Source organism: Leptonotus elevatus, chromosome 13, assembly GCF_054856555.1.
Source record: "Leptonotus elevatus isolate MCC_2025b chromosome 13, RoL_Lele_1.0, whole genome shotgun sequence".
Taxonomy (NCBI): domain Eukaryota; kingdom Metazoa; phylum Chordata; class Actinopteri; order Syngnathiformes; family Syngnathidae; genus Leptonotus; species Leptonotus elevatus.
In genome coordinates this window covers 3302884-3318673 of record NC_141251.1, presented here as the reverse complement: position 1 = coordinate 3318673, position 15790 = coordinate 3302884, and the positions used below count along the sequence as shown (strand labels likewise).

The following is a 15790-nucleotide window of genomic DNA, read 5'->3' as shown; positions in this document are numbered from 1 at the left end:
AGTTCTTGTCTTGCTACATTTAGAAAAGGCCTGTCTCATTCAAGTGAGTGCCTGGCAAGCCTGATCCATTTACTTTTGTTACCATGACAACTGGGGAAGAGCCCAGAATATGGGGGAGAAAAAGTCATTTTCACTTGTAAAAGCAGCATTAATGCACTACACCAGTGGTTCTCAAATGGGGGTACGTGAGATTTTAAAAAATAAATGTCAAAAGTAGCATGCATGCAAAAATCCTTTGAAAATTATTATTAAATTATGTAAATATTTGAGAAAAATATAAGTTCATAAAAGGAATGTTATATTCCCTAGGCTATTCAATTTCATTGTCAAAAAAAAGAAAATAAAAAAGTTCAGATTCTCCCCATAGCAGAATGGTTCGATCCAACCTATTATATGCCGCCTAATATCACCTGTCAGTCATTTCAAAACTTTATTTAATGATTTATTTTTGAGAGCAGATCTTTGCTGTAAACCCAAAGGAGGTCCGTTAATGGTGATCATTTTAGAGTGCACAAATATTTTATTTATAAATCATGCCACATCACTCTATTTGACATGTTTTCTGTTTTTCAACCAAAAATGCTCTGTGCTGGCTGCAAATATATTTCAACTCGAGTCGAAAAATAAGCCTTGAAGATACCAACTTGAAGTGGTTGCACACGTAAACATGATTTATTGATCAAGGTGAGGCAATTCAGAACAGGTTCTCATTTGCAGTTGAAACCTGGCAAAATCTTCACTTCATTGACTTTTTAAAAAATAATTTTTCATTTCAAGATCTTTCAAATGTGTTGACCTGGTCCCTTTTCTGAATTGTGTTAGTTCTCCTGTTTCAATTTTTTTTTAAAGCTGATTTGCACAATTCATCGTGCGGATTCATTTCACACGAACTAGCTTCATCCCGACGTATGAACTCCGAAAAGAATCCCGCCATACTTTATGGATGAGCTGAATACTTTGTCAGTGAGTGAAGCTTATCATGAGTAATTCATCACGGCACATCGGTCTTGTGTACGCCCGCGTCTTCATCCTCCTTTTGAACGCCACGTCATCGGTAGCCTTGACGACAACAAAATACTACATTTAAGTCTGCCTCGCGTAGCGCGTAGCGCGTAGCGCATTTGGCCTGCTCCTCTCATGTTATTTGTTGCACATTACTGCTTATCCTTGAAGTTTTTTGTGAGAGATTCTCGGCACTTCTCTTTTCCCTGCCGCTCTTCAGTGAATGATTAATTACACGTCTCTCTGTCTTTTGGTTTCTTGTTTTAAATTGAGGATCGGTCCCACGCAGACGTCTCCTCCGATGACACTTTTGGGAGAAATTGCTCAGCAGAGTGAATATTAATCATTGTCATTTTGCGGGTTTTACATGCTATTTTTCCTTGGAAGAATCTGACTGAATGTGACGCTGTCATCTTTTTAGACGTTCTCTTCTCCCCCTTTTCTTTGCCGCGGGCATTTTATTTTTAGGTTGTCGTTCCATCTGTCCTCCCATTTCTCAGCAGTGCCTCAAGGAAATGTCGTCAAAGGAAGAGATGATTAGTATTTAATGACGTAGCCTTGTCATTAGGCATTGCATTTATTTATTTATTTTCTAGAACCGACACTTTTTCACGAGGATTAAAGGTGAGGCAGAGTACACTCAAAAGTGGCCACCGACCAATAGGGCTGGGTTTAAAATCGAATAATCGATAATAAATAGATTTTTCTTTTTGAGCCTGATATTGATTCATAAAACAATTTTTGCAATATCTCTTTTTCCCATAAATTCATGAAAAAATAAATTTAAAATTAAGTTGTTGTTTTTTTGTCTCTTTACTACTACCTTGAAATTTACTGTTCACATGAACTTAAAAGTATGTTCTTACATTTATCAAAGACCTGACTTATTTCACTTTAAGACAATTCTCAATCTTCTTAACTCATTTGCTCCCAAAAACGTATTTTTTTGAATGTTTTTTTATGCTAGAATACTGCATGATGCAATGGTAGTTATTACAAAAAACGGCCAGCAGGTGGCAGCAGCATATAAGAGATCAACCAGGGCCATGTTGAAAAAAATATATTTTCCCCAGTGTTTTAAACAGATTTGTGAATAATGACGAAACTTAGCTATATTCTAATGCTAATTGCTGCAAAATGGAAGCAGATACAAATATACTTTTTTTTCCTGATGAAAGAAGAGACTCTAATCTTTCTTTTGGTAGGTTCCATGTTTTTATAGCAATAGAAACACTTAAGTGATTATAACACGTTACTTTCATTAATAAACTAAATCATTTAACCAGTTACTTCCTTCCAGTTTGTGGAGTTTTTATCATTTACTTGATAATTTAGAAAAAAGGGTATTCCAGAATTAATCAATATTGGATTGAATCGAAAAAAAAAAAATTGGCATGTTTTCACATAAGTTTCACGTTTGAATGAAAACGCCTTCCTTGAGACGTGAAGCCCTTCCCCATTTTGCCTTCTCGCATAAACAAAATGCGACGTGAATGGTTTTGAGGAGTGCCACAACCATCTGCCTTTTATTCCTTCCAAGCTGCCACCTTTGATCTCGCTTGTCTCTATCATTGATCCCCTTAGGCTTGATTGTTTATTTTGTCTCAAATTTTTCCCACCTGCTGCTTCCCAAGCATCCACAGCACCCCCCCGCCCGATCCTCTCTTAAACCTCCTGAAGCCATTTTGCTTTCTGTCACCTCCACTTCAACTTGAGCAAAACGGCGCATTGGTTTGTTTGCTTGGATTTTCCTCTTTTGGCTTCTTCTTCTTCTGCGCTCGGAGCTGTGGATGGCTGGTGTCTCTTACAAGAACTGATATTTATTCTCAAGTTGGGGTCTGTGATGGGCATTCACTGTGTTTTGGAGTTTGCGGTTGAATGGACACTTTTATAAATAATCAATGTCAAGGACCTTGAGTCGAAATTCTTCTTTTCACTTCTTGAGACACATTGAACAGCTGCATTTAACTTTGTACGGTTGTTTTAAGGGAGTGTGCCACAGTGCAAAAAACATTTTCCTTCAGTTTAACTTCTTTTTTAGTTGGTGGTGTGATGGCTAATGGCCCAATACTTTTGTCCATGCTTCCCTGTGCCGTCATCATAATTAGTGCCTATATATTTAATAGGATTCATTTAAATTTTGCATTGAAGTGTATTACATAAGCATTTTCCCCTGATGACTGTTTATTAAACAGTGATTGGTTTTATTTTGTACTTTGTATTTGAAGAATGATTAAAAAAAAAAGGGGGGGGGGGTTGATGTTGTAGTATAAACACAGAAGATAATCAGTTTTCTTTCATGAAGGACTACAAACATTTACTGATGATACGTACGCTGAAATCAGAGGATTTGGACCATTTTAAATTAAACTATACTAAGTGCAATTTCTGCAGAAATTGCGCGGGAATGCTGAAAGCTAAATGCTAATAGCTGAATGCTAATAGCTGAATGCTTATGAAGTAAATTGAAAGATAAATTACAAAGTATTAATTGGAGTTGAAAGATAAGTAAAGAACAAAAAAAAAAAAAGAACACTTGAACCCGGGAGGCGTACATTTTTGAAGCAAGTTGAAATTTATATGGAAAAGTGTTATCTGAAAGTACCCTCCATTCATTTAGATAGAAAAATGGAACTGATGATATCCAATGGAAAAATGCACTAAAAAACACTCAATAGCGCCACCTAGGCATGCAGTAGATGGAAAAGTGGAACTTTGTATGTATGGGAGTGGGCGTGGAAAGTGGGACTTAGAAAAAGTTCAATGTCAGTACCATTAAAAATGAATGGGCAAATTTTTATATTTAACGTTAAATGGTGCCAATACTGTAAGTAATGTGGAATCAGATGATAAATATGCCGGAAGGCGGGAATTTTTGAACGGTGTAAAGCGCTTCCAGCATTCCCACAAAAATGGGTCCAAAAGATCACTCAATTATTAAAATAGTTGTGGATTAATCTGATAATCGATTACTTGTTGATTAATGGATCCATTTTGACAGCTCTAATCATAATCTTTCCACATTTTTGAATTTCAAGGACTTTGAAATCAAACACATGCCATACTCATAAATTCAGTCACTCGCCTCTGATTTGCTCCTTTTTCTATCATCGTGAAACACCAAAGCGTGAGGCCCAACATCTTCCTTTCTCTGGAGGAAGATTCGACACAGCCTCGCCGGTGGTACTACGAGCTAGTTGTGGATCACGTCGAACCCTTCCTCACGGCGGAGCCCACGCACCTGCGCGTCGGCTGGGCTCGAACCGACGGCTACCAGCCCAGGCCCACTGGAGGAGACGGCTGGGGAAGCAACGGCGTGGGAGATGACCTCTGCTCCTTTGGTTTTGATGGGCTTCACTTATGGTCAGGTGAGATGCATGTTATGCATTTTGTCCATGTTTGTTCATTTTTCATAATAGTTTGTCCCCTTTAATTATTGAGATTAATATTTTGACACGTATCGTTAATTCATTCATTTAAAAGAACACTATTAATTCAAAAAAATGCCCCCCAAAATATCACATCAACCTACATTGTTTTATATAATTGTTGGTCTAGTAATTGCTAATTGTATTAGAAAGGTCGCACCACGCCTTACAGGTAGCTGCCATGTTTCACGGCCATCTTTCTGGGAAAACTTTGCTAACATAGTTAACCTCTGCCGCTTGTGTGAGTTCTTGCTCGCCGCTCCCGCTCACCGGGCAGTCCCTCTGAGGCACCGTAGTGCGTATGTTTCAAAATCGCTGCATTTTATTAGTTCACCACTAGATGGCACTAAATAATACACATTAGGGGTGTGGCAAAAAAAAAATTCTCATAAGAATCGCAATGCTCATTTAGTACGATTCAGAATCGATTTTAAATGCCCCAAAATCAATTTTATTTGTGTGTGCCTTTATAGGGAGCGCTGTTCATATTGTACCTGATTTGGCCACTTAGGGGCAGTGTGGTTTCACACGGTCTGATACACTGTTAAATTGTAGCCACATTAGAGAGTAGAAGGAAAAAGTCACGATCAAGTTATTCCAATAAAAGGTTGTTTTTTTTGCGTGGAGCCGTTCTTTTGAGTGATAAAAGTGTCGCGAGTAGAGCACTAATTAGCATTAGCGAGTCAGACTGGAGTAGATCATTACGATTCCTTGAACATCTATAAATTGAAGAAAAAATCGTTGGCAATCAAAATCGTTCTTAATCGAAAATCGATTCTGAATCGAATCGCACACCCAAAAAATCGGACTTGAATCGAATCGTGAGTCATTCAAAGGTTCCCAAGTGTGATGTTGTACAATGAGTTTGAAATTATTTTTCAAATAGTTTGGGAATCCTACCAGTCAAAACTGTTACTATTGGCAATTATTAACATTCTAAGCGGGGGCATCACATTTTTCACGACTATTTTTTAAAAAGGATTTTTTTCCTCTTCCTAATTCTGCCTTCTCTTCTGCATTCAGGTTGCGTGGCCCGCAGCGTGCGCTCTCCCTTCCCTCACCTGCTGACCAACGAAGACGTGGTCAGCTGCTGCCTGGACCTCAGCGCCCCCTGCATCTCGTTTCGGGTCAACGGCCACCCCGTGCAGGGAATGCTAGAGAACTTCTGCGTCGATGGACTTATTCATCCCGTAGTCAGCTTCTCACCTGGAGTCAAGTTAGTACTGCAAATATGCGGCTTTTTAATTGATCCATTCCCCAATATGAACTGCAAATTATTTTGTTTTTGGAAACAAGGGTTCGGTTTCTGTTCGGAGGGGAACAAGGAGAATTCCGATTTCTTCCCCCGCACACTTTTGTGCCGTGTTCCGAGGCTCTTCTTCCAAAAGTCGAGCTGACGGTAGAATCGTGCCATAAGTACCTTTTGGCTCACGAAGACGGGAAACGAGAGCTTATTGGCCCGTTTGAACCCGTCGGTCCAGTGACCTTCGCTCCCTCACCGGTAGACATCAGCAAGGTAAACTTTTAGGCCTGGTTTATATTTTACAACAGTGTGTTTCCACCAACATTTTGAAAGATAAAATATGTCAAAATTCCAACAACAAATTTGAATGGACAGTGATTTCAAAAAGCTTCACAAATATGAATTATGCACATTGCCTGTCACACAACTTGTTTTCCTTTCACACCCAAATCAATTTTCCAGTTGGTGCATTTTTTTTATTAATTCCCTCCAAATCTCTTGTTTGACTGTGTTCATGCATATTTTAGCACACAAAATGCACTTTTATTTCTGGTAAATGTCCATCGTTACCTTTTGAAAAAGTAAAAGGCTAACGCACTTAAATTTAAGCTTAACATTAAATTTAATCATTTTTTTTACTCCTCTCATTCAAATTTGATATAATTTGAGTGATGATATATATTTTCAACTCTTATTCTCTCACCAGGTGGAACTACCTCCGCAATTTGAAGATATCCAAGACAAAATTGCTGAGAACATCCATGAACTCTGGGTAATGGAAAGGGTTGAACTTGGATGGGCTCAAGGAAATGTAAGAAGGAAACACAATACGAATGTTTTTTGACCTACATTGCATTCATCAAAGGAAATAATATTTATATTTTGGACTTTTAATCAAAAACAGGACCGAGACGAAGTGAAGCGACTCGACCCGTGTCTGGTGGAGTTCTCCAAGCTGCCCGATCAGGAGAGGATCCAGAACATCCAGACTGCCCAGGACACCCTAAGGTGGGTCCCGTCACCTCCTGGTCATGTTCATTCATGATTTATAGACATATGTCAACATCAATCTAAATCGATCATTTAGTGCTTAATTTCTCTCTATTTTCTGCAGGGCTCTTCTTGCTTTTGGTTTCCACATTGGCTTCGATGATGAATGTGCAGAGGACAACATCCGCTTCCTTACAGTCTCCAACAAGTATGTATAATTCAAGATCATCATAGGCGTTACTTCTCGTTTGTTGTGGGAATGCTTTAAGCAATCGCAAACGCCATTTTTGGGAATATGTCGTCTGATTCCACATTACTTACAGTATTGGCACAATTTAATGTTAAATATCAACTTTTCCACATTCATTTTCTAATTGGGACTGACGCTGACATTTTTCTAAATTCCACTTTCCACGCCCACTTCCATACATACAACTTCTCATCATTACCAGTTGTCTGATACTGATCAGTGGCGCATTTGGTAAAGTGTATTGTCCAGTAACCAGGCGGCGGCAGGTTCAAATCCCACCTGTGATTGTACATTGCAAATATATCCATGGCCGTTATGCTAAGTGATATGCGCGTATACCAACTGACTATCGTATCAGGAAATGCATCATCATTTCAATGAAATGATTCAATGCATGTTGGCTTTCAGCATCAGATGACACTTTTCAAAATAAATGCGCGATTAACCATGAATTTGAAGTCAAGTTAGCTCAGTGTTTAGAGCAACTGCCTCCAACCACGGAGAACCTGGGTTCAAACCCCCTTGGAGCACATTTGAGTAAATTCGATGGTTCGATACCAACTGATCAGGAAATTGATTATAATTTCTCTGAAATGATTAAATCCCACCTTAGACAAATTGCGGTTCTAGTTTTCTTTTTATTCATTTGTCATTTAACTACAATTTAAAAATTTTAATTTTCACATAATTTATCTTTCAATTTCCTTCATAAGCATTCAACTTAGCATTCCGCTATTAGCATTCAGCATTCCCACACAATTTCTGCAGAAATTGCACTTAGTCTATTTCTCTATAGCAGTGATTCCAAGTCACTAATTTGCTCTCAGGTGTGCCACGGGAATTTATCAAACGGAACTTGACAGTAGGGATGTTTTGGTCTGGTGTGGTGCTGTGAGATTTTTTCGTAAGCGTTGGCTTAGTAAAAGTTGACAAGACTGCTTTTCCCAAAATCTGTAAGGTACGAGCAGCCAGATGGCTACAGACCGGCTCCGGTTGATGCGAGCCATGTCTCACTAAGCCCCACCCATGAGGAGGCGGTCAGCCTGCTGGCAGAGAATGAGCATAACGTCTGGGCCAGAGAACGTATCAAGCAGGGGTGGACTTACGGCGCTCAACAGGTTTGTGCTGTGTTGGGAAAGAGAGAATCACATCTGAACATCTGTGGGCAGCTAGCACCAGTATTCTCCGGCAACACAAATGTTGGTCAGGTTTCGTAATTTTCTGCTTTGAATTCAGGATGGGAAGTTAAAACGCAGCCCAGACCTTGTGCCCTACAGCCTGCTTGATGAGAGAAGTAGAAAAATGGGACTTAAGAGTGTCAAGGAGGCAGTTTGCACCCTGCTGGCCTACGGTTATAGTCTGGAGACCCTCCACCAGGAAAAGAGTAAGTCTCAAAGCCATTGCTGCCAAGTTAAAGTCAACCACCCAATTTTTTTTGACAATAATATATTCTGTGCAGTCCAACTAGTCTAAATATGGAATATGAGTTAAGCAGCAAAATCCAGCCATTATTTTATCCAGCATTGATGTCATCGTCAGTCGACAGCAAGTGGCAAAATGGCCGCCGCCTGAGATGGATAACAATGGCTGGATTTTGATTCATAACGCATATTCTACAAATGTAATATTAATCAGAATGTCATGTTTAGACTAGGGTCACATATGTAGCGATAATTGGGTAGCCGTAATAACAAACGAATAAATAAACCGGTACTTAGGGGAGTTGTATTTCCCTCAGTAACCTCTAGGGGTACCACGTTTAATTTTGCTTAGGTTTAGTAGCAAATAACGATTAAAAATCCTATATCAAATGTTCATAATCTGAAGTCGCTACTACATTTGATTATGGAGTCCTTTGATTTAGTATTTTTGGTCGTTATTTGCTCCTAAACTTAAGCAAAATTTAACAAGGTGCCCCTAGAGGTTACTGAGGGAATTACGACCCCCCTTAGTACCGGTTTATTTATTCGTCCGTTTTTACGGCGACCCAATTATCGCTACAGAATTGGTGCCCCAAGTGAGGCGAACTCACGACCTTCAGATTACGAGACTTTTGATATATACGATTTTTGGTCGTTATTTGCTCCGAAATTTAAACAAAATGAAACAAGGTGCCCCTAGTGGTTACTGAGGGAATTCCGACTCACCTTAGTACAGGTTTATTTATTCGTCTGTTTTTACGGCGACCCAATTAGCGCTACACATAACATATTATTGTCAAGAAAAGTTTAAGGTTGACTTCCACTTAAAAAGATCAGTCGGATAATTGTTTATTAATGAGAAGTGCACGCAAATAAACCAATCAGTCTGTGGAACAATCTGGATTGTAAAACAAAATATTCTCAGTTTATTTGTTTGTTTAAAAAAATGTATGTTTTTTATAATTATAATTATAAATTTATAAAAGCACAATTGCTGCAAAAATATATATAGCACAAGGACACGCAGTTATTGCAGTTGTCTTTTTTCTTTTAGAAATGAATGAAATAAATGATTGATTGAATGCGGTTCTTTTTTTTTTTGACACAATGTCATGATTGTATTACAAAATGCCCTGCATCTACCTTTTCTTTTTTTTCTTGACTTCTTGCAGTCATTTTATCAAACGGATGCTTCTTCTCTAGTGAAAAGTGCAGAGTGTTCCGAGCAGATAAATCTTTGGCCGTGACTCGAGGGAAGTGGTACTTTGAATGCGAACTAGTCACTGCGGGGAATATGAGAGTTGGCTGGGCCAGGCCCAGCTGCACCCCTGATAAACAGCTGGGCTCGGATGACCAGGCGTTCGTGTTTGATGGATTTGAGGTGAGCCTTAAATAATCTTAACACGTCCCTATAGTCATTCTTTGACGTCTTAAAGCACCGTGTGGCTTTTTGGAGGTGTGCTTTCTCATAATCATTCAATTACTCATGTTGTTTCTTGATATGTCTGACGCAAACCCGCCCCCATCTTTCCTAATTTTTACAGGCTCGGTGGTACCATCAGGGCGGAGAGCCGCTGGGACGTGCCTGGCAGCAAGCGGATGTGGTGGGTTGCTTGGTGGACTTGACTGAAAGCACCATGATGGTCACGCTCAATGGAGAGTTGCTGTTTAATGACCGAGGCTCAGAGCTGGCTGCTAAGGACTTTGACGTCAGAGATGGTATTAAAAACCCCCAAAGTTTTTTACTTTTACCCATTAGGTTAGGCGATACATGTTTCCATTTTCTCTTCCTGACATTTCAGGCCTGCTCCCCGTGGTCAGTGTGGGTGTGAACCAGGTGGTGAGGCTGAACCTCGGCCGCCAAGAGGGCTCTCTGCAGTACTTTAGTGCGTGCGGTCTACAGGAAGGTTATGAGCCCTTTGCTCTCAATATGGCTCGAGATCCTTCCCTGTGGATGAGTTGGAAACAGGCTCAGTTTAAATCCATACTGCCAGACCATCCCAGTTTGCAGGTTTGTGTGCGCAGACTTTAGGCAGCTTTTTCATTTTGTATCGTGTATTTAAAGGGGAAGTCAACCCCCAATTTTTGGGGGACAATAATATGTTCTATGCAGCCCCACTGGTCTAAATATGGCATTCTGGTTAATATTGCAGCAAAATCCAGCCATTTTTATCCATCTCAGGGGGCGGCCATTTTGCCACTTGCTCAATGTGGCTCAGGTCTCAGGTAACAAACAATCACAGCTCACCTGTTTTCTAAAGCTGAGCCGTGATTGTTACCTGAGACCCAGAGATGGGAAAAGTGCTGACATTCTCTACTTGAGTAAGAGTACAAGTACTTGTGTAAAAAAACAACTTTGGTAAAAGTACTCACTCAAATAATTACTCAAGTAAAAGTAAAAAAGTACAGGCTCTGAAATGTACTTGACGAGTAGAAGTAAAAAGTATTTTACCGGATGTTTCCTCCTACGTCAATTTGAAAGATATTAGCCAACAGAGCAAAAATGGGTAAATATATAGCGTGTATTTTAATTGTTTTCCTGCATTTAAAAACAAAAGTAACAAACTTGTTTTGAAAATGTATCAAGTAAAAAGTACAGATACTCATGTTAAAATGTAAACGTAATGTAAAAGTAAAAAGTAGTCTAGAAAATAAATACTCAGGAAAGTACAAAGTACTGGAAAAAAAACTACTCAACTCCACTAACGAAGTATTTGTACTTTGTTACTTTCCATCTCGGCTGAGACCTGAGCAACATTGATGTCATCTTCAGTCGACAGCAAGTGGCAAAATGGCCGCCCCGAGATGGATAAAAGCGGCTGGATTTTGCTCGTTTTCCTCAAATGTAATATTAATCAGAATGTCATGTTTAGACTAGTGAGGTCACATCGAACATATTGTCAAGAAATGTTTAAAGTTGACTTCCACTTTAAAGCCTAGCTCTAGTGACCTCAGGGATGAAAAAAAAACTTTTGACGTCACAATCCAGAAAAGCTTACTTACTGACACATTTTCAGAAATACACAACAACATATTTTCTTTGTTGTTTATTTTTATACTTGATGAATATCCTTTCAGAAGTCAATATCCCAGAAAATGTCCACTTAAAAATGATGCACGTTTTGACGGGCTTCTCTGGGAGCCGCGCTAGTTTATTGACAAGACTGATCCTCTCTATCCTGTTTGAATCTCATTCAAGGTCAATAGAGTCAGTGGCTCAAATGATTCCTTATCGAGCCTGAGGGTCTCACAAAGGTTGTCGGCACACCACGGCGGGGGCAGTGAAATGGGCTTTTACCGTCTCAGCATGTCCGTCCAGTGTGCCGCTGTACTCACCAGCCCGGTGGGGCCGCCTGTGGCGTCCAGCTCTTTTGCTCCAGGTTTGCATTGTGTCACATCATCTCATAACATTTTGTCCTGGTTTGACTTTGAAAATGGAAGGATGGGCAATTAGTAAAACTGTTACGTGAATTCTTCAAGATAGCCACATTCGATTATTTTCTGCTCACGACCTTGGAAGAACTGCTCTGGCTTATGCTCCCCGGGGGCCCTGCTGCAATTTAATTCACGTTGTCCTTCCAGGAAGGAAAGAGCACGAGGAGATGGACTCGGACTTTGAAGTGCTGATGAAGTCGGCCCACAGCTTCGCCAGTTCAAGAGATGAGCTTGAGTACAAGGATCACGGTCAAGACAAAACGTCACGACTGAAGCAACGGTACGCTGTGGAGAAAACACTAATAATCGGTGATGTATTGCGGTCACGTGATATTCAGAAACATAAAAGCAGGGACATGATAGTTAACTCATTCAAACCCAAAATATATAAATACGTTTTACGTTTATACATCGTCCTTCACTCCCAAACAGAGGTGGCAAATCCAGGTCCAGAAAGTAAAACTCCTGCCACAGTTTGGCATTAGCCATTAATGCTAGCTAGTTAGCTAGCTAGCTCCCTAGCTGGTTAACGAGCAACATGGGAGCTAGCTAGCTAGCATCTGGGGCTAAAACCAAACTGTGCCAGGGGTTTTACTTTCTGGACCTGGATTTGCCACCTCTGCTCCCAAAAGCGTATTTATATGTTGTTGTTTTTTAAAATGTTTTTTTATGCTAGTATACAGATGACTTTGATACAGCTTCTGACACGGAGAGGTTGCTTAAACAATGGTAGTTATTACAAAAAACGGCCAGCAGGTGGCAGCAGAGTATAAGAGATCAGCCGGGGCCATGTTGCAACAAGCTCCTTTTGCCAGTGTTTTCAACAGGTTTGTGAATAATGATGAAACTTAGCTAGATTCTAATGCTAATTGCTGCAAAACGGAAACCGATATAAATATACTTAGGTTGCATGTTTTTATAGGAATAGTCAAAATCCAGTAAAAACGGCCGGGAGCGAAGGGGTTTGCTTCAGTGAAACTGGCTGGGAGTGAATTGAGTGAGTTAATTCGACAGTTACTTAAAAGCATGATCCAACTGAAGCTGTTCTTTGAAGGTTCATGATGAAACGAACCAAACCAGGCCTGGTCAGCAGCAACTCCTCCGCTCGGCTCCTCGAGGACGTCCTCGTGGACAAAGATAACGCTGATCATCTCATTCAGACCACCAGAGTAAGACCCTAATCTTCTCGTCTCGCCACAATCAGTATGATTACTATGCTGGGAGGAAAATAACATATTTTTCCGCACTGCCACATTTGCAATTTGCAATCTCAGATCTATAAGTCATGCATGTTATAGCGGTATGATTATTTTGAAACTTTTGTCTGACAATGAAACCAAGTGATTTCTCTATTTCAGTATTACTACTCAGTGAAAGTTCTTCCAAACCAGGAGCCTTTCAATGTGTGGGTGGGCTGGGTAACCCCTGATTTTCATCAAAATGACTTGACGTTTGACAGTGACGATAACCTCACGGTGACCGTCACCCTGGGAGACGATAGTGGTAAAGTCCAAGAGAGGTTAGTGTTTTGTAGCCGACTTTATAAATGCAGTAACTTTTTAATCAGCGTGTTCCATATTCATAGTGTTCCCCTTTCAGTGTAACTTTCCAAGTTGCTGCCTTTTTAATAACAGTCTTCTCGACACCCACAGTGTGAAGAGGAGTAACTGTTACATGGTCTGTGCCGGAGAGGCGACAGGTTTGTCTCGGAGTCGGAGGAGTGCTGGCTTGGAAATCGGTTGCTTGATTGATACGGCCGCGGGGCTGCTGACGTTTACCTCCAGTGGCGTGGAGATGTCTACCTTCTATCATGTAGGCTACACGGGAAAACGGATATTTGGATTGCTTGGGACACTTAAGATGTGTTTAATGGTTTATTGTGATACCTTATCACAGCATTTTGCAATTACAGTCAAATGTGTTTTGTCAATGAATCAGGTAGAGGCCAATACAAAGCTGTATCCTGCCGTTTTCGTCAAACCCACCACCAGCAACATGTTTCAATTTGAACTAGGACGCATTAAGGTAAACTACTTGTTTGTAGGAATGGAACGACACGATATGATAAATGTCACAAAATTAACCTCACGATTCGATAATTAATACGAATATATATATATATATATATTTATATCAGTGCTGTCAAAGTTAAAGCGTTAATTGATTAATTAATCACAAAAATTATCGCATTAATCATGAATTAATGCAGATTAATCGCACTATTAATTTTGACCATCAATTAATTATCCTTAAGCGTGACAGTGGATGGTTACGTTTAAGGTAGCACTGGTTGTGTTTGTGCAATAAACATAATTTCATGCATTAAAATAAAACATTTAATTAATGCTTGCGTATCGCATTTAGAATATTTGTTCATGTCAAAATACCGGAGTCATTTTTTTCCATTTTAAATTAGGCAAGTAATTAACTGATTAGAAAAAGAGGAGCAGTGGATCAAAAAATGTTGAAGCTGTCCTCATAACATGAAATGTCAAAATAATTAACACATAACCGGTGCTCTTCAAATTTGGCGGGGGAAAAATGTAGATAAAAAAAGCCTTTTTTTATAAAGCGATTAATCAAAATTCTAAAATGTGATTAATCTGATTAAAATTGTTATCATTTGACAGCTCTTTCTCTCTCTCTATCTATCTATCTATCTATCTATCTATCTATCTATCTATCTATCTATCTATCTATCTATCTATCTATTTATATATCTATATCTATATATCTATATATATAATATATTTATATATATATATCTATATCTATATATCTATAATTATATATCTATATCTATATATAATATATTTATAATATATTTATATTTGTATTTGTCGTCCTGCCCACCTAGAATGTGATGCCCCTGTCAGCCGGCTTGCTTCGCAGCCTCAGAACGACTTCCACACCTCATTGCCCGCCGAGGCTTCAGGTGCAGCATCTCAGTCCGGTCTCGTGGACACGGGTGCCTGACAGGTCACTGAAGGTGATGGTAGACCATCCTGATGAGCGCCACGGATGGAGAGTTCAATGCCTTGAGCCGCTTCAAGTCATGATCCTCCAAATCCCCGATGAAAGCAGGTCTGATGAAGCTCGAGAAGTCGTAATTAAATGTATCTGCTGTAGGGCTGGCTTATTAATCAATATACCGGTAATCGATTCATTTGAGTTTTAGGTCAGGATGAGTCCTTTTTTTAAATTTTTTTATCGTCTTTGCAGATTTTTTTGTTCAACGTGTGTCTTGGTTTGCACGTTATCAAAAGAGGCACAGTTTCTTTCAGTCACTTGAAATTGGTTCAGGCTTGCAGCATCAGACAATGAATAAAAAACAGTCCGCTGCAAAGTATTTTCAAAGGCTGTTGCAACCAAAGGGAGTAGGTCGTCCAAATGATTCCAGCATGAAACGGAGACATGCAGCAGCAAATCTTGCTCTGTATGCAACCCAGAAGAAGACAGAAGGGAGCCCGAAAACTCCAGCTTAGAAACAGGCATCGTTGCATACGACTAGAAAGTGAAGGCAGTCACGAAGCTGCTTGCCATGGTGCCGGTTTATACCTTGCAAAAGCAGTCATTTATACACATTGGGTGTCACTCCAGTGTTAGAAGCAGCGTGAAATAAACTCCCCACGGCTGAGTGATATAGCCAAGAAATTCTTCTCTATTCTTGCTACAAGGGCCCCATCAGAAAAGGCTTTCCAGGGTAGGGGGTGGCACGTTACATGTAACACGTAACAAGGCATGCCTAAAGCTTTTTATTTTTTATTTGATTAAAATTAAGTATAGTTTGGAAGAAGCATCTTTATTCATGTTATGTTCAGTGAGTTTTGTTGTGAGGAAATGAAATGTTTTTGTTAATATTTTTATAATTATTATATAATTTATTTGTTATTCATTTATGTTAAAATTGTTGAAATTTAAAATATAGTACTTAACTGTATTAAAGGGTTGTTAAAAAAAAAATAAAAAAAATTGTAAAGATTATTTATACTAATTTTTGAGTTGTTTCCATTTATACATG

General features: G+C 39.4%; 1 protein-coding gene across 4 annotated transcripts in view; it reads left to right on the top strand.

The window, feature by feature from the left end:
• ryr2b (ryanodine receptor 2b (cardiac)) overlaps positions 1–15790 on the top strand; it is a 103969-nt gene that overhangs the window by 9837 nt on the left and 78342 nt on the right. For all 4 annotated transcript variants that reach the window (XR_015096854.1, XM_086092751.1, XM_086092755.1 and 1 more), the window contains exons 18-35: positions 4129–4370; positions 5454–5646; positions 5727–5946; positions 6380–6484; positions 6578–6681; positions 6788–6871; positions 7872–8031; positions 8150–8297; positions 9507–9715; positions 9879–10053; positions 10137–10345; positions 11534–11714; positions 11917–12049; positions 12824–12938; positions 13128–13288; positions 13422–13581; positions 13708–13794; positions 14627–14853. Coding sequence is in view for 3 of the 4 variants with exons in the window: in XM_086092751.1 (XP_085948877.1) it covers positions 4129–4370; positions 5454–5646; positions 5727–5946; positions 6380–6484; positions 6578–6681; positions 6788–6871; positions 7872–8031; positions 8150–8297; positions 9507–9715; positions 9879–10053; positions 10137–10345; positions 11534–11714; positions 11917–12049; positions 12824–12938; positions 13128–13288; positions 13422–13581; positions 13708–13794; positions 14627–14853 (2913 nt within the window). In the remaining variant the exon portion in view is untranslated. The remainder of the gene's footprint in view (positions 1–4128; positions 4371–5453; positions 5647–5726; positions 5947–6379; positions 6485–6577; positions 6682–6787; positions 6872–7871; positions 8032–8149; positions 8298–9506; positions 9716–9878; positions 10054–10136; positions 10346–11533; positions 11715–11916; positions 12050–12823; positions 12939–13127; positions 13289–13421; positions 13582–13707; positions 13795–14626; positions 14854–15790) is intronic.